The sequence below is a fragment of the Larimichthys crocea genome, chromosome XIV, assembly GCF_000972845.2.
Source record: "Larimichthys crocea isolate SSNF chromosome XIV, L_crocea_2.0, whole genome shotgun sequence".
Taxonomy (NCBI): Eukaryota; Metazoa; Chordata; class Actinopteri; family Sciaenidae; genus Larimichthys; species Larimichthys crocea.
Genome location: NC_040024.1, coordinates 12,698,255 through 12,724,133, shown reverse-complemented (window position 1 = coordinate 12,724,133; position 25,879 = coordinate 12,698,255). Strand labels below are relative to the sequence as shown.

The 25,879-nt window shown below is 44.2% G+C and overlaps 1 protein-coding gene across 1 annotated transcript in view; it reads left to right on the top strand.

Annotated features, from left to right (window-relative positions):
• The window catches only part of slc6a20 (solute carrier family 6 member 20), a 30,127-nt gene extending 5,741 nt beyond the window's left edge, over positions 1 to 24,386 (top strand). The window contains exons 2-11 of the mRNA XM_019266838.2: positions 15,021 to 15,161; positions 15,578 to 15,669; positions 15,781 to 16,008; positions 16,863 to 16,973; positions 19,434 to 19,675; positions 20,886 to 21,048; positions 21,321 to 21,522; positions 22,978 to 23,137; positions 23,249 to 23,414; positions 24,047 to 24,386. Coding sequence (XP_019122383.1) covers positions 15,021 to 15,161; positions 15,578 to 15,669; positions 15,781 to 16,008; positions 16,863 to 16,973; positions 19,434 to 19,675; positions 20,886 to 21,048; positions 21,321 to 21,522; positions 22,978 to 23,137; positions 23,249 to 23,414; positions 24,047 to 24,217 — 1,676 coding nt within the window. The 3' untranslated portion in view covers positions 24,218 to 24,386. The remainder of the gene's footprint in view (positions 1 to 15,020; positions 15,162 to 15,577; positions 15,670 to 15,780; positions 16,009 to 16,862; positions 16,974 to 19,433; positions 19,676 to 20,885; positions 21,049 to 21,320; positions 21,523 to 22,977; positions 23,138 to 23,248; positions 23,415 to 24,046) is intronic.
• Positions 24,387 to 25,879: the final 1,493 nt, after the last annotated feature.

Here is a 25,879-nt window from a genome sequence, read left to right as displayed (position 1 = left end):
ACAGCTACCTTAAAGGACTGTGGTACATATCCTGATAATAAAGACAGATTAATCATATCCAATAACGAATTACTAACTACAGGTAAAACATCCTTGAGCAACCTGGTTGGGATGGAGTCTAAGAGACAGGTTGACGGCTTAGCTGCAGAAATGATTAAAGTTATTTGATGAAGGTCGATGGGAGAAAAAGAGTCTAAATACATATCAGGTTTTACAGCTGTTTCCAAACTTGCTGTATCAGAATGCAGATCAATGCCTGTTGAGGGCAAGAGGTGATGGATTTTGTCTCTAATAGTTATAATCTTATCATTAAAGAAGCTCATGAAGTCATTGCTACTTAGACCTAAAGGAATAGATAGTTCAGTAGAGCTGTGATTCTCTGTTAGCCTGGCTACAGTGCTGAAGAGAAACCTGGGGTTGTTCTTATTCTCCTCTATTAATAAAGAGTAGTAGGCTGCTCTGCCATTACGGAGAGCCTTCCTGTATGTTTTGAGATATCTTGCCAGACTAGATGAGATTCTTCCAGTTTAGTGGCACACCATTTGCGTTCAGATTTACGTGCCTCTTGCTTTAATTTACGAGTCTGCTGGCTATACCATGGTGCTAGCCTTCTTTGTTTAATTGTCTTCTTTTTCAGAGGTGCAATAGAGTCTAGAGTTGTCCGTCATGAGCCTGTATTACTATCAACAAGATAATCTATTTGTGAGGGGCTAAAGGAAGCAGACAAGTCCTCTGTTACAGTTAGACATGGCATTGAATTCAATGCTGAAGGAATCACTTCCTTAAATTTGGCTACAGCACTATCAGATAAACATCTGCTCTAGGAGTTTCTACACAAAGGCTTACAGTCCAGTAATATGAACTCAAAGGTTATTAAAAAATGGTCAGACAGAAGAGGATTCAGTGGAAAGACTATTAGATTATCAATTTCAATGCCATATGAAAGAACAAGATCAAGAGTGTGGTTCAGACAGTGAGTCGGTTTATTTACACTCTGACAGAAGCCGATTGAATCTAATAAAGAGATAAACGTACTAAGACTATCATTGTGGTTGCCCACATGAATATTAAAATCACCTACAGTAATTATTTTATCTGTTTTAAGGATCAAGCCTGATGCAAATTCAGATAAAAATTCAGAATAAGGACCAGGAGCTCGATATACTGTAACAAATAAAATTGGCTGCAATGTTTTTCAGGTTGGGTGAGTGAGGCTAAGAACAAGACTTTCAAATGAATTATAATTTACTTTAGGTTCAGGATTTATTAATAGACTTGAGTCAAATATGACTCCTATGACAACCACCTCAACCGGTACTTCGAGTATTACAATGACTGGGAGGAGTGGATTCATTTAAGCTAGCTGAAGCTACCTGTGGCGGTACCGCACCGGCTACAGGGGACTGGCTAACTATCTGAGCTACTGACTGTTCGGTGGTGCCGTGCCTCTAACTCACTGACCCTCGCCTCCAGAGCTACAAATAAACTACATTTATTACAAGTACCATTATCACTAAAGGAGGACGAGGAGTAACTGAACATGTGGCACACAGGGCAGGAGAGAGCAGGAGAGGAGAGAGCAGGAGAGAAGAGAGGAGGAGAGGAGAGAGGTTACTGAAGTTAAGAGACCTGTTTGTGCACAAACAGAAGTCTAAGGATAGTACAGAGATAAGTCGATAATTGCTCATGTGAAAGATATACGAAAATCTGTTTAGGTGAGCAGAGCAGGAAGCACCAAATTCTATTTCGTAGATCATGTAAAGGGACAGGCATTCTTTCTTTCTTTACTATCACTTTCCGGTCCTTTTTATGTGTTGTCAGTTCTCATTTTTATCTGGACTTCGAAGTCTGTGTGAAGTAAGAGTAAATATATGTTCTGAGTTTGTCAGACCATAGAAGAAACAGTAAAAATATTGACAAGTCTATGAAATTAGGTGAAAAAAACAACAACATGTAATTCTCAGCTCCAGGACTGTGGGGGCGTGTCCTCTAAATGTGCTGAAGCCATGCCCACTCACGGGAGCAGTCAAGCAGCCATTTTAAAGCGACTGAAAATTGTCAGATGAGTTCAGAAAATGACATGACTAACTGGGAAACACTCTGAGTGAGATGAATTCATCTCTATCTCTCTGCTAGAGGTGCAGGGGTATGCTCAGGGTGGCCTCAGCGTGTCATCGAGCCACCCTTTAGGACCGCCCACAAAGCCTGGACTGAAAACTGGTGAAAAAACGTTTTAACCTCTAACTCCACATTTCAGTGATATATCATTATTGATATTGTAGCGACCCTGCAGTAATGTGTTGTGTTTGTATGCGCAGCTCTCTAGGAGTTATGGCCCGGATGAACTGGTCTCTGGCTAGTTCATTCTGCACGTCAGGTGACATGTGAGCATACGCTCTCCTCGCCAGGGTTTCAATGTCATTAGCCAACACAGGGAGTGGCTCCCCAGCCTGCCTCTTCCTGCTTGACAGTTCTGAGCGCAGAACACCAGGCTGGTTGCATTGTCCAAACCGGCGCTGCAGAGCACCCACTAAAGCTCCATAGTTCTCTCTTTCGGCCGGGCAAAGCAGCAGCAAGCATGTCGAAGCCTCATCTGTAAGGCACAGGGCCAGCTGGAGCGCTTTAATGTCCTCTGACCAGCCTGCAGCCCGTGCTATGAGTTCAAATTGGGCGTAGAAGGCCTCCCAGTCCGTCTTACCGGAGTATTTCGGCGTCTTCATTTGAACTTGGTTACAGCTGGCGCCACCATCCAGCCCTGCGGCGCTGACCGTGGGCGTCCTCCTGCCGGCGCGCTGCTCTGCGCCCCACGAGCTAAGGCCACCCTCCTTAGCCAACTTCCTAGCCGACTGTCTTATGTGGGCAACATGCTCCGAAGCACGGTTAAAGAGACGTTATTTAGCAAACCGGCTTTTATTGCCAAACAGTCTTATTCAGGGACGTCACTAGGTTTAAGAAACTGGGGTGGCTTAGCCCATAGAGGAGAAAAGTTATTGCGCACGCAAAATTTTTTCAGAGCACCAATTAAAGCTTTGTCAATCAATTGATTAATCTAAGACGATGACGCCTCCATACACCCACACACACACACACAGTAGAGACGAGATAGCAAGTCCCGAGCGATCAGAAAATAAGATGTCTTTCACAAATTGTCGATACAAGCAATACTTCACCTATACTGAGATGAAAGATAAGAATGTATATGTGAAGTGCAGATTGTTGCTGGGGGAAAACGTTTATCCACGTCTGTTACCAGTAACGAGTTATTTCTACAACAGAGTAATTACGTTACTAACGCAGGTACTTTTTTGGAGGAGTAACTAGTAACTATGGCTAAAGAAAATGGAAAAAAAATCCCAATATACATTATTCGACCCGCCCCAGCCCGCCCCACCAATAAAGTGGAACATTCTCTACCCGCACCGTCCCGCCCCGCGGGCGGACCGCGGGTGCCCGCTAGTGTGGAGTCGAATCTTGGGAGTTTGCCCCGGAGAAACTACTTCGGCCCTGGAGAAGACGGATCTCCCCTGTGTTTCCCGACCACGGTCAGGAAACGAATAGCGGGAATGGTTAACAGAAGTCATCTCAACTAGCTAGCAGCAGCTAAGAACTTTCAGAGCTGGCCAGCTGGGATTCAAACACGGAACATTTTGGTTTATTAATTACATGGAAGTTTTCTGCTGTTAGCTAAGTGTTACTACCAGCAGTGATGAATGCTTACTTTCTTGAAAAAGGCTCTAATGTCCATCCTTCACCCATGCGTTCGCGCTCTGCTCTTGCCGCTGTGAGGTTCGGCTCTGTGTACTTCAGAGGTAAACACGCAAGCGGCAGTGAGCAGGGTCGCATGGAAAACATGGACTGGAATTTCAGTGATGTGGGCGTTCTCTATATGAAAAAGTGGAATGGATTGTATAATGACGCACTGAAGGGGCTCTCTACCGTACCAGATGAAATGAGATTTATGATCATATTTAAGTGAATAATGACAGTTTATATGATTATTGGTTTAAACTCATATTCTGGCCACTTTGTATTGCATAAATAGGAATTTTTTTGTGAAAAAAAAAAAAATTTTAGGGGGGCTTGAGAAGCCCCCCTAAAATAGGCCTAGTGACGCCACTGGTCTTATTACAGAACTCGGTAAATGTAGGCCATAACCACGCCAAAAGAACATAACAGGTCCCACTCTTCAGCAAAAGAACATAACAGGTCCCACTCTTCAGCCTCACTCGTGCCGTCTCACTTCACACACGCTCACACACGCGCGCTCTCCCTCTCTCCCCTGCTCCCCCCGCCCCCTTGCTCTCCTTCAGGTGCATTCACGGAACATGGGAAACCACAGAACTCACATTGAACACACACAACACATTACTGCAGGGACGCTACAATATTGTTCACAGTCTTTGCACATGTTATCAGCAACTATTTTACAGTATATTTAATGTATTTTGAAAGAAATCTCAGAAATGCCTTCACAAGACTTTTTGTACCACGGTGTCATGCCATATCTAATGATGCCTTCCTGCACAGAACGTAGGTTAACATAGTTAACATGATCTCACTTGCCACACCAAACAGTCTGAGTCTGGGGAGGAAATGAAGTCTTTGAGCAAGCCATCCACACAAATTGGGCACTGTATTTTAATTTATTTCCCATATGCCCAAATACTTATGAGCACACCTGCTAAATTATACTGTCACCAGTGGTCATGGGCTCTACCTGGGGTAAAAGATCATTTCTTTTCTTTAATCAGTATTTAGAAATAAGAAAATGTCTGTCACACAACAGTTTAATGGTGGCAGTCTCCATATGGTACACTAGGGGACAGCTGTTAAAATTATTGTATCATCTTAAAATTGATGATGGAATTATTCAGCTTAACTCCCTAACTCTCAGAGGATGAGGAACTTACACAGCCTTGGAGTGCCCCTGTACTACAGTGTTTGAAGGTTGTCTCTAACATGCTGGGACCTGTTTGTTAAAGAAAAAAAAAACATTTGATAATAAAATAATTAACATACATGTTATTTAGTAGGTGAGGTTGAATTGTATTAAAAGTTGAACTAAAGCATGCAAATAAAACATGCTCATATGCCTTGGGTGCCTCTAAGTGCTTACCTGTTAGATGTGAACACTAATGACACCATCCTCTGTACTCTGCCATGGTTCAACTGCTGAAAAATCAGACTTAGTTCTGGTGAGCAGGTTTTTAGCAGCAAGGTCTTGTTGATTTCTTGTCGTATACTTTGATAAAAAATGGTCTGTAAAAGGCATCAGTCATGATAGTAGAGTCAAAGGCCTCAGCCCTGTCCTTCAGTTTGTCTGTTCATTCCTCATCATCCAGCATGACAGGTATGTTTTTCATACAGTTGAATAATATTTTATTGCCCATAGAACTGAAGCTGTAGTTCTGCTACACCCACATCACACCCCAAACCCTTGAATCCCAGGAATGTGGTACCGGTACTGTATCAGTTGTATGTGATTCAGTGTACTACATATAGTATATCTTGTAGGTCACACCAGTAGCAGAAAAATTAATAAAAAGTTGCGTTTTTATTGTCATTTTATGATGTCAGTGTGAGTACCTACTCCACCTATGCAATAAACACACAGAACTATTATGTCTTTAACATTTATGTACAAAGACACACATCATGAGAATGAGCTGTATATTGAGGACGATAGTCAGGATCCACCGGAAGGGCATCCTATAGGCCACTTTATCCTGTGTCCAAGAGAGCAAGACTTTGCAGCACCCAGCACTGGTTCACATCTGTACAGTATATTATTTATTGCAATCCTGGGCAAGCTCTGGACTCATGGTCATTTCTGAGGTCATAGTTTGTAATGGTGTTGGACTGATGGACTTATATTAAGAGGTGTTTTTCATATTCTTTTCCCCTCATGATGTAAATGGAAGTGGTAATGTAGCCACAAGGGGGCACAACCCAGTGTCTTATTGTGCCGGTCCCAAGCCCGGATAAATACAGAGGGTTGTGTCAGGAAGGGCATCCAACGTAAAACTTGCCAAATCAAACATGCAAATCGAATCTATGACGAGGCTCGGGTTAACAATGACCGCAATGACCGCAATCAGTGCCGTTCACCTACAGAGTGCCAGTGGAAATTGGACTACTGTTAGTCGAAGAAGGAGAGGAGGAAGGCGTGTTCGTAGGAAGAGGGAGAAGAGGAAAGCCAAGAGACTAGGACTGAGAGTAGGGACTTTGAATGTTGGAACTATGACAGGAAAGGGTAGAGAGTTGGTTGACATGATGCAGAGGAGGAAAGTAGACATACTGTGTGTCCAGGAGACCAGGTGGAAAGGTAGCAAGGCTAGAAGCTTAGGAGCAGGGTTCAAGTTGTTCTATCGTGGTGTAGATAGGAAGAGAAATGGAGTAGGAGTCATCTTGGAGGAGTTTGTTAGGAGTGTCCTGGAGGTAAAAAGAGTGTCAGATAGAGTGATGAGTCTGAAGCTAGAAATCGAAGGTGTGACATTCAATGTTGTTAGTGGGTATGCTCCACAGGTAGGATGTGAGCTGGAGGAGAAGGAGACATTCTGGTTGGACCTTGATGAAGTGATGCAGAGCATCCCTAGAAGTGAGAGCATTGTCATTGGTGCAGACTTTAATGGACATGTTGGTGCAGGAAACAGAGATGATGAGGAGATGATGGGCAGGTTTGGTATCCAGGAGAGGAACGCAGATGGACAGATGGTGGTTGATTTTGCAAAAAGGATAGAAATGGCTGTAAGGCAGGAACATAGGGTGATCTATAAGAGTGGAGGAAGAAGCACACAGGTAGACTACATCTTGTGTAGACAGTGTAATCTGAAGGAGATCAGTGACTGCAAAGTAGTGGTATGTGAGAGTGTAGCCAGACAGCATAGGATGGTGGTGTGTAGGATGACGCTGGTGGTGAGGAAGATGAAGAGGGCAAAGGCAGAGCAGAGGACGAAATGGTGGAAGCTAAAAAAGGAAGAGTGTTGCATGACTTTTAGGAAGGAGTGGAGACAGGCAGGTGGTCAGGAGGTGCTTCCAAACGACTGGACAACTACTAGGATTAGATTAGATTAGATTAGATTAGATTAGATAGATTAGATAATACTTTATTTATCCCACAACGGGGAAATTCACTTGTTTACAGCAGCGAAAAATAGAATCATGGAGGGAAAACACAAGTGTACATATTTACAAAAAGTACTAAAGTAGAATGTGCAGATTTAAGAATGTGCAGATTTACAAAACAAGTACTTAGGTAGAACATAAACTAAAAAAACAAAAACAAAACAAACAAGAACAAAAAATAGCAATGGGACATGAACAGGAGACTACAACATGATCAGGTGCAGGTGTTGTAAAGCCTCACAGCAGCAGGGATGAAGGACCTGCGGAACCTCTCCTTCTTACACCGTGGGTGTAGCAGTCTGCTGCTGAAGGAGCTGCTCAGAGACCCCACAGTGTCATGTAGGGGGTGAGAGGGGTTGTCCATGATGGATGTCAGCTTAGCTAACATCCTCCTCTCACCCACTTCCTCTATGGAGTCCAGAGGACAGTCCAGGACAGAGCTCGCTCTTCTAATACGTCTATTGAGTCTGCTCCTGTCCCTGTCCGTGCTGCCCCCTCTCCAGCAGACCACAGCATAAAAGAGGGTTGAGGCCACCACAGAGTCATAAAAAGTCCTGAGGAGAGCCCTGCATACTCCGAAGGACCTCAGCCTCCTCAGCAGGTGGAGACGACTCTGGCCCTTCTTGTAGAGAGCATGGGTGTTGTCAGTCCAGTCCAGTTTATTGTTGAGGTGAACACCCAGGAATCTGTAGCTCTGCACCACCTCTATGTCCGATCCCTTGATGTTTATGGGGTGCCGTTTGTAAAGCGTCTCGCTCTGAAAATAACAGCAACATTTTGTCACATTTAGCTAAAAACAATGTTTAAAAAACTGGTTTGAATTTTTGAGAGTCACTTTTTTGCACATTTAGAACAATATTTGTGAACTTAGGGATATTTTAAATATTTAAATCCAAATGTTAAATGTAAACTCTAAATGCTAAATCTAAATCTAAATGTTAAACATAAATCTAAATGTTAAACATAAATCTAAATGTTAAATATAAATGTTAAATATAAATCTAAATGTTAAATATAAATATAAATCTAAATGTTAAATATAAATATAAATGTTAAATCTAAATCTAAATCTTGAAGCTAAATGTTTTGGGTGAAACTAAATATTTAGCTAAAATGCAAATTCAAATGCCGGTAACTGGAAGTGCCAAAATAAAAGCTCGAGGAGGTCAGAGCGTGTTTATAGTGGCAAATAACGAAAAAAAACCATCTTATCCGGGGAAATGGACTCTTGGACATGGATTATCGTGATAATAACTAACTAACACTTTGACTGATCTGTAATTTTCGCGGTGTAGGATCGTCTACACCCGCCCGCCTTCACCCCGGTAAACTGTACTGTCGGACATACCTCTGCAAACATGTCAATAAATGACAGATCAGTCAAAGTGAGCCCCCTTGTGGCTGGCTATAGTGGCTACAGGTCATAAGTCCCGCACCCTTCATAAAAGTGACACTAAAAACTCAAAGTACTCTTCAAATAAAGTTTCTCCAAACGTGTTTGTTCATCTAGGCAGTTATTATCACGATAATCCATGTCCAAGAGTCCATTTCCCCGGATAAGATGGGTTTTATTCGTTATTTGCCTCCTCGAGCTTTTATTTTGGTACGTCCGGTTACCGGCATTTGAATTTGCATTTTAGCTAAATATTTAGCTTCAACATTTAGATTTAGATTTAGATTTAACATTTAGATTTAGATTTAACATTTAGATTTAACATTTAGATTTATATTTATATTTAACATTTAGATTTAGATTTATATTTAACATTTAGATTTATGTTTAACATTTAGATTTAGCATTTAGATTTAGATTTAGCATTTAGATTTTACATTTAACATTTGGATTCAAATATTTAAAATATCCCTAAGTTCACAAATATTGTTCTAAATGTGCAAAAAAGTGACTCTCAAAAATTCAAACCAGTTTTTTAAACATTGTTTTTAGCTAAATGTGACAAAATGTTGCTGTTATTTTCAGAGCGAGATGCTTTACAAACAGCACCCCATAGATGTTCACCGGTGGGAAGTGGGATGCTTTCCTCTGGAAGTTTATGATCATCTCCTTTGTCTTGCTGGTGTTGAGCTGAAGCTGGTTTAGCTCACTCCATCTGACAAAGTCCCTGATGATCGTCCTGTATTCCAGATCGTCCCCCTCTGAAACACATCCAACAACGGCTGTGTCATTGGAGAATTTCTGGATGTGGCAGTGGGCGGTGTTGTGGGTGAAGTCCGAGGTGTAGAGGGTGAAGAGGAAGGGGGAGAGCACTGTACCCTGAGGGGCACCTGTGCTGCAGAGCACCACGTCAGACACACAGTGCTGGAGCTTCACAAACTGTGGTCTGTTGGTGAGGTAGTCTGTTGTCCACGCAGCCAGGTGTTGGTCCACTCCCACACTTTCCATCTTCACTCTGAGCAGTGAAGGCTGGATGGTGTTAAAAGCCCTGGAGAAGTCAAAAAACATGACCCTCACAGCGCTCCTGCTGTCCTCCAGGTGGAGCAGCAATCTGTGCAGCAGGTATAGTACTGCGTCATCCACCCCGATCCCAGGCTGGTAAGCAAACTGCAGGGGGTCCAGCTGTGTGCCCACCAGCGGTCTTAAGTGTCTCAGGATGATCCTCTCCATAGTCTTCATCAGGTGAGAAGTCAGGGCAACAGGCCTGAAATGGTTAGGCTCCTATGCGTGCGGCGTCTTTGGTACCGGGACCACACAGGAGGTCTTCCACAGGGCTGGGACCTTCTCCAGGCTCAGGCTCAGGTTGAATAAGTGCCTGACGACACCACAGAGCTGGTTAGCACAGTCCTTAAGGAGCCTGGGGCTGATGCCGTCCGGGCCTGGGGCCTTCCTTGCCTTTGTTATGCCCCAGTCTAGGGGCCTAGAGCATAACAAGAAATAGGTGTCTCCATCTTCCCAGAGTCCCAAGTAGCGACTTACACAAGTTTTATGTACAAACGAAAAAAAATTGTTTATTTACAAAAGTCAAAATCTCAAACAAACTATAACTAAGGAATCAACTTCAGGGTGGACCCAGGCCAAAACAACAACCAAAACAAACTATCTTAAAAATAAATCACTTTCCTCAGAAAATCAAAATCACAATAAACTTACCTTCCTAAACTAACAAAAAACAGGAGAAAACATGATCAAAACAAAACGGCAGTCCACCCCTACTCTTCAAACAAAAAGCTATTTCTAAGTTCATACAAACTGTTTCACAAAAGGACATGTGGCTATAGTTGGAAGAGGAGGAGGATGAGGAAGTGCCGGTGTCCACCTGCCAACCGCCATCTTGGCTCCTTATATCTTAGGGGCTTTCAGGTACAGCCAATCACAGGCCAGGACCGGAAAATTATTCCACCAATCACCTCCTGGGGATGGCACATCCTATTTGCATGCGAAATAGACAGCACAAGCACAGGGCACACAAAGAAACACACACAGACTACAAACAAATATGACCACAGTCATAACACCTTGATCTTTTTTAGTTGACTCCTCACCTGATCATCTGTTATGGAAAGGGGGGTGGAGGATGACTGGGGTGGGGAGTGGGGGTGATAAGTTGTGAGAGTCTCAGGGGGAGGGGTTGAACTGGTGAGTGGGTGGAGGTTAGATGTTGAAGGTGTTGAAGGTGTCAGGCTGAGGAGTGGAGGGGCTGGGGGAGGGGGAGCCGGCCAGGGGAGGTGTGAATAGGGGTCAGGGGGAGTGAGAGAGGGGGGGGGGCAGAATCAAATCTGTTGAAGAACAGATTCAGTTCACCTGCCCAGTCCTTGTCCCCGCTTACTGGGTTCCTCCCCACTCCTTTTCCATGGCCTGCGATGGTCTGCAGTCCTCTCCAGACGTCCCTGGCGTTGTTCTGCTCCAGCTGCTTCTCCAGTTTCCTCCTGTAGCTGTCCTTCCCCTTCCTGATCCTGAGTTCCCTCTGGACTCTCCGCAGCTCCTCTTTGTCCCCCGATCTGAAGACCCTCTTCTTCTCATTCAGCAGGGCCTTATTCTCGGGGGTCACCCAGGGTTTGTTGTTGGGAAAAAAAACGTACCAACTTGGAGGGCACAGTGTTCTCCACACAGAAGTTAATATAATCCGTGATGCAGTCGGTCATGCTGTCAATGTCACTGCCGTGGGGCTGCAGAGTGCTTCCCAGTCCGTTGTCTCGAAGCAGTCTCTGAGCCTGGCACTGGTCTCCTCAGACCACTACTTTACACGCCTCTTCAAAGGTCGTTGTTTGATCACCACAGGGGTGTAGTCTGTGATGAGGTGAACAAGGTTGTGATCAGAGCGACCCAGCGCTGGGAGGGGGGATGAGGTGTATGCATCTTTGATGTTTGCATACAGTAAGTCCGTTCCGTTCCGTTCCGTTTTCTTCCGCTTATCCGTGATCGGGTCGCGGGGGCAGCAGCTTCAGCAGGGAAGCCCAGACTTCCCTCTCCCCAGCCACTTCTGCCAACTCTCCCAGGGGGACCCCAAGGCGTTCCCAGGCCAGCCGAGAGACGTAGTCCCTCCAGCGTGTCCTGGGTCTTCCCCGGGGCCGCCTCCTGGAGGGACGTGCCCGGAACATCTCACCAGGGAGACGTCCAGGAGGCATCCTCACGAGATGCTCGAGCCACCTTAGCTGGTTCCTCTCAATGCGGAGGAGCAGCGGTTCTACTCTGAGCTCCTCACGGATGGCCGAGCTTCTCACCCTATCTCTAATGGAGAGCCCAGCCACCCTGCGAAGGAAGCTCATTTCGGCCACTTGTATTCGCGATCTTATTCTTTCGGTCACTACCCAAAGCTCGTGACCATAGGTGAGGGTAGGAACGTAGATCGACTGGTAAATCGAGAGCTTTGCCTTTCAGCTCAGCTCCTTCTTCACCACGATGGACCGGTGCAGAGTCCGCATCACTGCAGAAGCCACACCGATCCGCCGGTCGATCTCCCGTTCCATCCTTCCCTCACTCGTGAACAAGACCCTGAGATACTTGAACTCCTCCACTTGAGGCAGGATCTCATCCCCGACCCGGAGACTGCACTCCACCCTTTTCCGGCTGAGAACCATGGCCTCGGATTTAGAGGTGCTGATTCTCATCCCAGCCGCTTCGCACTCGGCTGCAAACCGCTCCAGAGAGAGCTCAAGGTCATGATCCGATGAAGCCAACAGGACCAGATCGTCCGCAAAAAGCAGCGACCTAATCCTGAGGCCACCGAATCGCAGCCCCTCGACGCCCTGGCTGCGCCTAGAAATCCTGTCCATAAAAGTTATGAACAGAACCGGTGACAAAGGGCAGCCCTGGCGGAGTCCAACTCCCACGGGAAACAGGTCCGACTTACTGCCGGCAATGCGGACCAATGCGGACCAATGCACCGAGAGTACAGAGACCGGATAGCCCGTATCAATTGGTCCGGAACCCCATACTCCCGGAGCACCCCCCACAGGACCCCCCAAGGGACACGGTCGAACGCCTTCTCCAGGTCCACAAAACACATGTAGACTGGTTGGGCGAACTCCCATGCACCCTCCAGGACCGCGCTAAGGGTATAGAGCTGGTCCACAGTTCCACGGCCAGGACGAAAACCACACTGCTCCTCCTGGATCCGAGGTTCGACAATCTTGCGGACCCTCCTCTCCAGGACCCCCGAAAAGACCTTCCCGGGGAGGCTGAGGAGTGTGATCCCCCTATAGTTGGAGCACATCCTCCGGTCCCCCTTTTTTAAGAGGGGAACCACCACCCCGGTCTGCCAGTCCAGAGGCACTGCCCCCGATGTCCACGCGATGTTGCAGAGACGTGTCAACCAAGACCCACAACATCCAGAGCCTTGAGGAACTCCGGGCGGACCTCATCCACCCCCGGGGCCTTGCCACCGAGGAGTTTTTTGACTACCTCAGTGACCTCAGCCCCAGAGATGGGCGAGACCACCGCGGGGTCCCCAGACTCTGCCTCCTCAAAGGAAGACGTGCTGGTGGGATTGAGGAGGTCCTCGAAGTATTCCCTCCACCGACCCAAGACGTCCCCAGTCGAGGTCAGCAGCACACCATCCCCACTAAACACAGTGTTGATAGTGCACTGCTTCCCCCGCCTGAGCCGCCGGATGGTGGTCCAGAACCTCCTCGAAGCCATTCGAAAGTCGCTCTCCATGGCCTCACCGAACTCCTCCCACGCCCGAGTTTTTGCCTCTGCAACCGCCGAGGCCGCATTCCGCTTGGCATGTCGATACCCGTCAGCTGCTTCAGGACTCCCACAGGCCAGAAAGGTTCTGTAGGCCTCCTTCTTCAGCTTGACGGCATCCCTCACCGCCGGTGTCCACCAGCGGGTTCGGGGGCCACCGCCACGACAGGCACCGACCACCTTACGGCCACAGCTCCGGTCGGCCGCCTCGACAATAGAGGAACGGAACAAGGTCCACTCGGACTCAATGTCCCCCGCCTCCCCCGGGACATGTGCGAAGCTCTCCCGGAGGTGGGAGTTGAAACTCTTTCTGACAGGAGATTCAGCCAGACGTTCCCAGCGAACCCGCACAGAACGTTTGGGCCTGCCAGGTCTGACTACCATCCTCCCCCACCATCGGAGCCAACTCACCACCAGGTGAGTTGACAGCTCCGCCCCTCTCTTCACCCGAGTGTCCAAAACATATGGCCGCAAGTCCGACGACACGACCACAAAGTCGATCATCGAACTACGGCCGAGGGCGTCCTGGTGCCAAGTGCACATGTGGACACCCTTATGCTTGAACATGGTGTTCGTTATGGACAATCCATGATGAGCACAGAAGTCCAATAACAGAACACCACTCGGGTTCAGATCAGGGGGGCCGTTCCTCCCAATCACACCCCTCCAGGTCTCACTGTCGCCGCCCACGTGAGCATTGAAGTCCCCCAGGAGGACGAGGGAGTCCCCAGAGGGAGCGCTCTCCAGCACCCCCTCTAAAGACTCCAAAAAGGGTGGGTACTCTGAACTGCCATTCGGTGCATAAGCACAGATGACAGTCAGGACCCGTCCCCCCACCCGAAGGCGAAGGGAGGCTACCCTCTCATCCACCGGGGTGAACCCCAACGTACAGGCGCCGAGCCGGGGGGAAACAAGCAGTCCCACCCCCGCTCTGCGCCTCTCGCCGGGGGCAACTCCAGAGTGGTAGAGCGTCCAGCCCCTCTCAAGGAAACTGGTTCCGGAACCCACGCTGTGCGTCGAGGCGAGCCCGACTATATCTAGCCGGTACCTCTCAACCTCGTGCACCAGCTCAGGCTCCTTCCCCGCCAGAGAGGTGACGTTCCACGTCCCCAGAGCCAGCTTCTGCAACCGGGGGTCGGACCGCCAGGGTCCCTGCCTCCGACTGCCGCCCATCTCTCTGGTGACCTGACCGCTAACAGCTCCAGGTCTCTGGTGCAGAGTTGCTCCTTCACCCTGATGTGTCCCGGGTGGCACCATCTATCATTCACAAACACAGCGATCCCCCCTCCCTTCTTCTTACCGCTCTCCGGTACTTTCCGGTCCGCCCGGACGAGTTGGAATCCGTCCAGGTTAATGTTCGAGTCCGGAGAAAGTTCAGTCATCCACGTCTCCGTGAAGCACATGAGGCTGCATTCCCGGTACTCCGTCATTTTCTAGTTTTATTTCTTTAGCGACCAGAGCTCTGCATCTGAGTGATGTTAGTTGGGCGATGAATTTGAACCTGTATTACTTCAAAATAATCATACTGTTGTCATAGAAATGTGTAAAATAAGTGAAAAAAACGGGAGCCTATGAGACCTGTGTTTGCTCCATACCAGGGTCAAACTAGTCCATAACCTAGTTTTGTGAAGATAAACTTCAAAAAGGGTTATTGCAGGATGTCTGTATTGGCAACGTGACTTTTTTGTTTTGTTTGTTTGTCTGTGTTTTTCTGAGTTACCTAACTACCGTTTTCATCCATTTTCAACTTCAGGGGGCTTCTTGATTCCATACCTCATCATGCTATTCCTGGAGGGTGTTCCCTTATTCTACTTAGAGCTTGCCATCGGTCAGAAGATGAGTCTAGGCAGTATTGGGGCATGGACTGCCATCAGCCCTTATTTGGGAGGAGTGGGTAAGTGCTGACTAAGCCAAGATAAACTTCTGATGAGGGAATGAGAATAAAGAGAACATTGTGATGTTTCCTATATTGACATCTATTGCACGTCTGTCCGTCCTGGGAGAGGGATCCCTCCTCTGTGGCTCTTCCTGAGGTTTCTTCCACCTTTTTTCCCTGTTAAAGGTTTTTTGTGGGCAAGTTTTTCCTCACTCGAACCGAGGGTCTAAGGACAGAGGGTGTCACTCCCTGTACAGATTGTAAAGCCCTCCGAGGAAAATGTACTTTGTGAATTTGGGCTATACAAATAAAATTGATTTGATTTGATTATATACTATTTAAGATGGCATGTGTGTGTGTGTGTGTGTGTGCCTGCGTGTGTGTGTGTGTGTCTGTAAGGATTTTTAATTTTTTGTTTTATTCTTTCATTTTAGGTCTTGCTAGTGTTGTGACATCCCTGTATCTGTGTCTGTATTACAACATCATCAATGCATGGAGTTTCTGGTACCTCTTTCATTCATTTCAAGTGAGCTGCTGATTAACAAACTACTATAATTTTTCCAGTAGCAGATGCAAAATGTTCGATCTCATTTGGACAGTAAGGTAACACGGTATTTTGTGTGCACTCCTATCCCAGTCAGTCTTGCCCTGGGCAGAATGCCCTATCAATTCCAACCGCACAGGACCGACAGAGGAGTGTGAAAAGGCTACACCCACCCAGTACTTCTTCTACAGGGAAACATTGAACATCGCTCCCTCTATTGAAGAGAATGGAGGCATTCATGGTGGCCAGGCACTGTGCCTCCTGCTTGCCTGGGTGATTACCTACCTGTTTATTGTCCGAGGAGTAAAGTCAACTGGAAAGGTAAGAGTGCTAAATTGCAAGTTGGAGCATACATAGTGACTTATTGACTTAGTGAGTTATTCCTACGGGTCAAGTGTAGTCTGCTGCCAATTGCAGCTCACAGCTGTTAAAGGTCCAGTGTGTCATGGAATGGAAGAGAATATTCATAGGTATGTTTTCATTAGTGTGTAACCACTTGAAAGTAAGGATTGTTATATTTTTATTGAGCCTTTTATATGATTATATAAGAATTCAGAGTCAAACGTGCTGAAGCATTATGTTCTAACAGTCGCCAAACGGACAAACTACACAAAGTAGTTTCTCCTTCACCCTAGGAAGGACAGAGTGAGGTGTTCAATCAGCAACTACACCACTAGATGGTACTAATCCTACACAGGGGAGTCCCTGGTACATCCTTGGTACATGCTTAAAAATCAATGACTGCATATACTGCATGTAATGTTAGCTATTACATCAAAACAAAGATATTAATATTTGTTTTGTGATACTTTTCCTTTGTTTCTGTCATGTATACACCAACTGGCCATCATTAGGTACACTTATACAATCCAATGTGACATCCAACACAACAGTTCTGATATAAATTCTACAAAACTGACACTGTCAGAAAGGTAATAATTCTACTTTATGTTTATTACTGAGGTCCGAGTGGATGCAAAGTGCAGTATATTGAAGAGTGTTCAAAATATTAGAAACACCTTTCAATATAATGCCGTCCAGTTTAACACTACTACAAACTACAACCATAATAATAAACATAACAGTTAAATATCACTTACTTAAAGGTTTGGAGAAACATGTTTCGCCTATATTTGAACTTTGACTATAACTTTGCTGTTTGGCTCCATCTGTAGGTGGTATACTTCACAGCCACTTTTCCATACGCGGTCCTCTTGATCTACCTGGTCCGGGGCATCACTCTTCATGGTGCCATCAATGGTGTCAAATTCATGTTCACTCCCAATGTAAGTTTGAGTTGGAGATTTGGTAATAGGCGTATATATAAACATATTTTCACGTGAGAAGACTCTGCTGAACTGTAAAATTAAAACAAGTGTATTATGATTTTTTGAAATATACATTTGTTGGATTATTTATGGAAACCCAAATGAACCAAAAACTCCTCAGAAATGTAGCATCCCTCAGGAGGCGTGTCAAGCAGGCGATAATTGCAACTAAGGAGGAGAAGCCAGTGTAGTGTATTGCCAAAAACTAGTGGCCACTTGAGGCCGGTTACACTACAATTTAAACTCTGTAAACAAAAATGTCCAACTTCAAGAGGCAAAGGCAGGACAGCCAAGAAGGGAGCATCCAGAGCCACCACACTGAGCTTCAGAACAGCTCTTTACAAAGCTGTGGGGGGACGTCACACTTACACTGTCCATTCTTTATACTGTCAGCCGGTCATCTGCTTGTGGATGAAAGTGTCAATAGCACATGGGTAATGTGAAAATAGGCTGGAGTGGCTGTGGCTCAGAGGTAGAGTGGGTCGTCCATCGATGATCACCGGTTTGATCCCCAGCTCCTCCAGTCTGCATGTCGAAGTGTCCTTGGGCAAGATACTGAACCCCAAATTGCTCTCGAATGTGTGTAAATGGTTAGCCCCTAACCTTGCATGGCATCCAGTGCCATCTGTGTATGAATGGGTGAATAAGATATGTAGTGTAAAAGAGCTTTGAGTGGTTGGAAGACTAGAAAGGCACTATATATAAGTACTATATAGTATAAGTACAGTAAGAATATTTTGGATGAATGTCAGGGTTAGATAGTTGATGATGTACCCTTAATCTTTTTTTCTTCTTGCAGGACACGCAGAAAGCAAGGGAATAATTGTAACCCAAATGTACTCATTGTATGCATTTGGGTGTACTTAACCTAGTCAAAGGTGACCACTGAGTGTGTGGAGACTGTCAGGGAAGATATCAGTGGTGTGACTGAAACCTGTGATGACCTGTGAGTTTTTTAAAACCAAAAACACAAATTCAGCTCAATTTATTAATTTCCATTTTTATTAACAACACAAATTTTACACTCAAATTTTCATTTTTTTTTGGTGGGTGAGATGCCTGTCAACACCTGCTTGCTTCTCATTGGCTGGTGGTATCAATTATGTTTGTGCTGTACTCTTCAAAATATTTGCCTGTGTTTAAACACGTATTTACATATAATATGTGGAATTGACACACATTTTGAAACTTTATCCAAGCAGTCTGTATCAGTAGGCAGTGTGCTTGTCAAACAAGGCAATAAATAGAAATCATTATAAAACTACATTTCCCTCTGGGAAGCAGACTCAGGTCACCTGCATCAAAGGTGAGAGCTCTTCCAATAGAGGTAATTATGTTATCAGATCTGATAAGTTGAGATGATCATCTAATCCTTTTATATTTGCATACACTCATGGATAGCCCCTGTAGCCTTTATGCATGTGTAACTGGCAGACACACACAGATCATAGAGAGAGATGCACAGCAACAATAAAAGTAATGATTATACTATAATATTATAACGTACATATTAGGGGTTGCACGACTTCAGATTTTTTAAAGTCGACACTAATATGATGAAAGTCGAGTCGACGTCGACTAGTCGCGGACTGGGACAAAAAAACCCAAGGGCTGCAGTACCGGGATCAGCTGTTCCACCAGCTCCGGTGGCAGCTGGCACCGGAAATGCCACTACTAGCTGCCACTGCCACGAATTGAGCCAGCCCTCTATGGATTAGCGACTAGTCGACGTCAAGCTCTAAACGTCATTGTGGCGTAGTGAAGTCTGTACAACCCCTAGTACATATGTTAGTGACACCTCCTGGGCAGCATCAGCAAGGCAAATAGGGACGAATGCAAAGCTATTGGTACCAGTGAGCTATTGTTATATACAGCATGTACAACACAGAACTATCCATAAAAATGGAAATTATCTTATTGGGTTATAGTGCATGTATGGATTGAGTGGTAACAAAACAAAACAGACATGAATTTGAAAAAGTTTGTCTGGTCACAGGTCAAACTTACTGGGGGCAGCAGTAGATCAGTCCATAGGGAGTTGGATTGAGTAACCAAAGTGTCACCGTTTCATGTCCAGCACAGACCACACAGTATGGAGTGTGGACTGGTAGATGGAGACCGGTACTTCAGTGATGCAGTAATGCCACTGATGCTGGTGACAGTGATGTTTTTTGTACTTCGGAGAGGTTACAATGAACGCCTTGTCAAGCTCGCCCAGCTGACAATTGTAGCCTGAAACACACCAGAATGGAAAATCCCATGTTTGATATTAATGCCTCCCAAGGTGTTTTTGTAACATGGCTGTTCGATCGTACACTACATCCCTGAGGCGTTTATGGTTCTCTCCATGCTGTGCCATGTGATGTGTATATGTTTATGTCTGTATCTGTGCCCATATTTGCATTTGTCTGTTTTTAGATGGAACACCTTGCCGACCCTAATACATGGATCAATGCGGCCACTCAGATCTTTTTCTCTCTGGGTTTGGGTTTTGGGTCACTCATAGCTTTTGCCAGCTACAACCACTATAACAACAACTTCGAGCGCCAGGCCATTGTTGTTTCCCTGATCAACAGTGGAACCTCCATCTTTGCCAGCATTGTCACCTTTTCCATTTATGGGTTCAAGGCCACTGTCAACTACGAGAGCTGTCTGGAAAGGTGTGTGTGTTTTGCATGCACATGAGTGCACTCTTAGACATGTATACATGCTTGTGGATCTGCATGTGTGTGCCTTTGAACAGTATACAGCGCTGTGTATGTATACTCTAGGGTTGCATTTTTGTGTGTGTGTAGATAAAACACGTGTTACAATGTGAAGCGGTAGCTTTAAGTTTCTCTCTGCCCATGTTTGTGTTTAAGGTCAAATCATGGTGTATGTGTGTAGCAGTGCAAACTTAAAAGATTTATTTAGTGTTAAACAAAGTGCTTTTTTACTTTTAGTAGTTAGCAGTGTAACCTGAGAGAAACGGGACAGGCAGTTCGCAGGCAGGCCGCACTGAGATCCTGTTACAGTTGAAGCAGGTGTATATGTGTTCATGTCTCACCCAAACTGTATTTTGTAGTAACGTAGTGCCACAAGATGGTTTCATTTGAAGTAGCATAATGGATCAGAATCAACTTCCATTTGATTTATAGTCCTCGGAGTGTTGCATGTCAGGGGAGAAAACTATTGTAAACACTGTTTTCCCCAAATACCCTTTTGTTAAGTGACCCAAGATCATTATTGAACCACAACAGTACTTATTCATCACCCTGTAGATAAATGTTAAAAGTGAGTTAAAGACAGAGATAATGCTCTTAATGGGAGATGTAAACCCTTTTCAAGTTTCATCTTGTTTTCTGAATTTTTTTTTTATAGTTGGAGGTTCAGTTGGAGCTTGTTTAATTATGTATCTCTTTGTGCCATCTACTGGTTTTCTGACTGGAGAATTGGCGCCACCTATTGCATATCTCAGATATATCTTAAGATCAGCTCTTAATACTCACACAACAGTAGTGGATGGAAACAAACATTCATTTACATTTTCTTTTGGCAACTTGAAATTCAGTTAAAATTTGCATTACAGTAAGATAGAAACACACCAATCGTCTGAATGGGATTTCAGTCTAATGAGTGCTTCTTTGATTATTGGCCAAAGTCATGTCTTTAAATTTTTTATATTTCACCAATTAAACAAAACATGTACAGTATTAGCCAAGGACTATCAATAAGCATAATTTGTACAGTAGGACACAAGGTTGATGCTGGGTACGGATTTGACACTGAACTATACTAAGCAGATGATGAGGGGCTTCATATTTTGGATGAATGTCAGGGTTAGATAGATGATGTACCCTTAATGTAACAACTCTTTTTTTCCTCTTGCAGGACACGTGTACTGCTGCTGAATACTTTTAATATTGCAGAGGACAATATCAACATTGACAATGTCTTTGAGTGGATTGAAAAGTTGAACACAACCTACCCAGAACAGTTTGCCAAACTCAATAACAAACTGGAAGAATGTGATCTGGAGACGGAACTAAGCAGTGTATGTACCTAAACATTGCACTCATCTTACAGTGGTAAACTATAACTAAGGGATGGTTCAAGATTCACCTAAACCAGCCCAACTATAAGTGCTATCAAAAATGTTGCAGCATTCTGGATCCAGACATCTTATTGGCTACAGATAGCTCTCTATTAAAAACAAAACATTTGTGCATCCTTTTGTGCTTCATTAATACTGCGACTGTTCTGACTCCATGGTTCAGAATAAATCTACTTGAGTCATAAACTGTCTTTCTCTTTTGTCTGTTTCAGGCAGTAGAGGGGGCAGGTCTGGCCTTCATAGTGTACAGTGAAGCCATTAAAAATATGCCATTGCCTCAGCTGTGGTCAGTGCTGTACTTTCTCATGCTCTTGATGTTGGGAATGGGCAGCATGCTGGGCAATGTCACTGCTATCATCACTCCACTAAGAGACTTCAAGGTTATGTCCCACATGAGCAGCGAGTTGTTTAATGGTAAGCTCCAGGAATTATGGAAAATGTTTCCATCATCATCCTTATGGCTCTCAGCCTGTGTTAGTGGTTCATGTAGTCCAAGTCTCTACTGTAATACCAGTATAGACAACTGTCTGAAACTAAAGCTTAGTAGAGGAGTCTACCTGACACACTGGCCAAGCACTCACAGATCCAATGGCTGCATTTTGTTTTATTTGTAATTACCTCAGAAAAAGGTGCTTAACAGTAACACAGACGATACCTGGTTCTTACAACCAGTTGCATCAGAATATAGCACAAATGAACTTACATATATCATATCATCATATATAGAATAGAATAGAATAGAATAGAATAGAATAGAATAGAATAGAATAGAATAGAATAGAATAGAATAGAATAGAATAGAATAGAATGTCTTTATTGTCATTATGTCATTATATAAATTTCCTGATGTAATGCATAATGAAATTTAAGTGCCATCTTCAGTGCAGAAAGTACAGTACACAAAAACAGGGAAGAATCAAGCAGCTTTTAAAAAAACAGAGACAAAAGAGTTAAAACATGGAAAGTGAGTTATTTTATGTGGTTATTTAGGGCTGTGATGTTATTTAGTCTGTTTGTGTGGGTCCATTGTCCTGTATCGCCTGCCTGAGGGTAACTGTTCAAACAGGATGTGGCCGGGCTGAGATGGGTTCTTGATGATGTTCTGGGCTCTTTTGAGGCAGTGGGAACTGTAAAGCTCTTCCAGGGAGGGAAGGGGGCAGCTGATGATTTTCTGGCCAGTGTTGATGACCCTCTGGAGCACTTTTCTCTCTACAACTGTGCAGCTAGCAAACCATACATAAATACAGTATGTCGGGATGCTCTATATGGAGCAACGGTAGAAGGACACAAGCAGCTTTTCAGGAAGTAGAGTCTCTGCTGTGCTCCCTTAACCAGCTCTTTGGTGTTAGGGTTCCAGCTGAGGTCCCTCTGTATGCACACCCAGAAACCTGAAGACTTAGACGCCTCCACACAGTCCCCGCTGATGACAAGGGGCTCAATGTTTGTTTTGTTTTTCCTGAAGTCTGTAATCAGCTCTTTTGGGAAAATAAGTATTTGCTTGTTGATTTTTGAGACATTCCTTAAAGAATCCACAAATCCATAAAATGTTGTAATGTTTTCCACTGGGTTTGCAATTTGTCCTTTTTGGGGAAATTTTGCAAATATTTAAAATTGTTCACTAAGTTATATACATTCAGGAAAGGCAATGATTCCCCGTGAACAACGTTCATTTAATATCAAATGATGTATTATATTGTGTCTCTGTAGAGCATATCATTATAACCAAAGCAAAGAAAAGTTCACAGAACACTTGTACACTCCACCTGCTACTGCTGTAGGCTCATTACTTTGAGTGCAAAGTAATAACTGAAGCCATTGTCTTAGCTGTGCATAGCAATATTTTTATCAGCTCTTCTCTTTTGCTTGCAGGTTTAGTGTGTGTGTTCTGTTTGCTGCTTGGCCTGGGCTTCACCACTACATCTGGAAATTACTGGTTTACCATATTCAACGACTATGGAGCCACATTCTCCCTGCTGTTCATCGTCCTCATTGAGGTCATAACTGTCAGTTACATCTATGGACTTAAAAGGTTTGTGTATTTGTGTGCGGTAGTACCCACATTTGTATTCCATCAGTTCAGCTTTGACTCCCACAAGCTGTCAAATAATGTTGATTTTCATATGTTGTCTACTCATTTTAGGTTTGAAAAAGACATTGAAGACATGCTTGGTCATCGTCCCAACTGGTACTGGAAGATCATGTGGTCAATAACCAGTCCCCTTCTCCTCATCTTCCTTTTCATCATCTATATTGTCAAATACATCAACGGAGGGACGCCCACCTACCAAGCATGGAACAAAGAGCTGGTGAGATCCTGGGGGAGAAAAACATATTGTCAACACCAATATATAACATTTATAAATTATGGATAGGTGTGACTGGAAAATGGAAAAATATCCTTTTGACATGACAGAAAGAATATTTTGATTCTCCAAGTGAAATTCAGACTTTTATGACAGGAATATGAACAATTTTGTCTTGAACGTGGGCTGGGGTGCAGTGGTGGGGTGAAAACTTCCCAGTGGAACTCGCTGGAGAGCCAGTGTTGGGGTTTTGGGTCCGACTTTGAGGGCTCAGATCCAAGCCTGGCCCCAATGGAACATGTTGGTAGCTTGTCATGAAATCTGGGTTTGGTTTGACATATGAGATCATAAGTCTTTAATTCAGAAAAACAGAGCCTAATTATTTGTGAATATAACACACTTGTGTAGTAATGTGAATAAAAAAGTAGATAAAAAGTTATCAAAGTAGTAATGGAATTAAAACAGTAATAATATAATAATGTTATTGCCCTGCATCTGTGATAAGAGGCTGTCTGAGCAAGAGTTGATGCAAATGCAGTTTTGTGCCAATATGAGCAACAAAACTGAACTCTTGTAAAATTTCGTAGTATTTAACAGTAAGTAAAAAGTATTAACTGTGTCTGCTGTGTCTTAAGGGTACATCAGTGGTGACAGAATATCCTGTCTTTGGCCAACTCTTCATCGGGCTGCTTTTGGTGTCCTCCATTAGCTGTGTTCCCCTCACAGCTCTGTATGTCTTCTGCAAGAAGAGGAAACTTGGAAACCATGAGAAGAGGGAGCATACAGTCAGCACAGTATCTGCTTAGTGACCAGATGGTGATATTAGAGTGACCATGCTTATGATCAGTGGTTACATTCACCAAATTTAATATTATTAAAAGCATTTCAGAGTTTTTCTTCTCACAAGACAACTTCTTCTATTACGTGAACAATGCCCTCTTGTGGCAGGAAACAGAAAAATTGAGGCATGGGAACCTAAAGGCAAGATGAAAATCATGTTAAACCTTTTTACTGAATATGTATTTGTATAATGTCTCTTAGTATTGAAGTGAGACTTCTAAGCGAGATTCTAATCAGTACTTTTACTTTACTTAATAACGTGTTCACTCAGTTTCAAGTAGTCATTTCCACAACTTAACTGTGCTACATGTTAGGATTGTAGATTATCAGTGTGATAGTGTGACATTCACAGCAAATAAACTTGTAATTCTGTATTTCGTATGATGCTAGTTTTACTAAGTGATCATAATATGATGAATGTATGTAAATACTGTATGTAGCAATGGCTCAGTGGGTAATGAGATGTACTGTTTGTAATTCAGTGTTAGGATTTATTTGTAAGAATACAAAATTCCACAATGGTATTATAGGGTCGTAGAAGGAAGTGCTTTCCTTGTTTTAGGATTTTTTATGTGTGTTAAGAAGTTTACATCACTGGTACCAAAACATTTGACTGTAGAAAAATCTATTTGACTTTACTTGTTTTATTATTGTGTTATTATGTTATTATGATATGTTGCTTGATCAAGGTGTAGTTCTTCCAAACAGTCCGGTAATGTGTGTCCTTTAATAATAAATAATAATAATACATTTTATTTAAAAGCGCTTTTCAAGGTACTCAAAGACACTTTACAAAGAAGAACATCAAATCATCAAAACAATATAAGATACTACACTAAAAACACATAAGACATTAAACTTTAAAAGCAATTTTGAAAAGGTGTGTTTTTGTTAGAGATTTGAAGGTGGGCAGGTCAGTACAGTCACGGATGTGTTTGGGGAGAGAGTTCCAGAGGGAGGGGGCAGCTGCAGAGAAGGCTCTGTTGCCCCAGGTTCGGTGCTTGGTCCTAGATGGAGGAGTCAGGAGGTTTCATCAGATGAACGGAGGCTGCGGGATGGATTGTGGCGATTGAGCAAGTCAGTGAGGTAGGAAGGGGCCTGGTTATGGAGGGCTTTGTGTGTGAGGAGGAGGATTTTGAACTGAATACGCTGTGGAACTGGGAGCCAGTGGAGTTTCTGGAGGGCTGGAGTGATGTGACCATGGGTATGGGTGTGGGTGAGCAGACGAGCAGCAGAGTTTTGGATGTACTGTAGTTTTTTTAAAGTTTTGGATGGTGTTGCAGTAGTCAATTCTGGAAGTGATGAAGGCGTGAATGAGGGTTTCAGCAGCGGGGAAGGACAGTGATGGGCGAAGTCGGTTCTTGAGATGGAAGAAGGCAGTTCTGGTGATTTGGTTTATGTGATGTTCAAAGGAGAGGTTATTGTCAAAGATGACTCCGAGGTTGGACTGTGGGCGGATGGAGACAGGGTGGAGTTGTCGATGTTGAGGCGGAAGCAGTCTGCGGTTTTGGTGAGGGATTTGGGGCCGTTGATGATCATGTCTGATTTGTTGCAGTTTAGTTTGAGAAAGTTGGTCTGCATCCAGGATTTGATGTCGGCGAGGCAGTTGGAGAGAGTGGAGTGAGTGG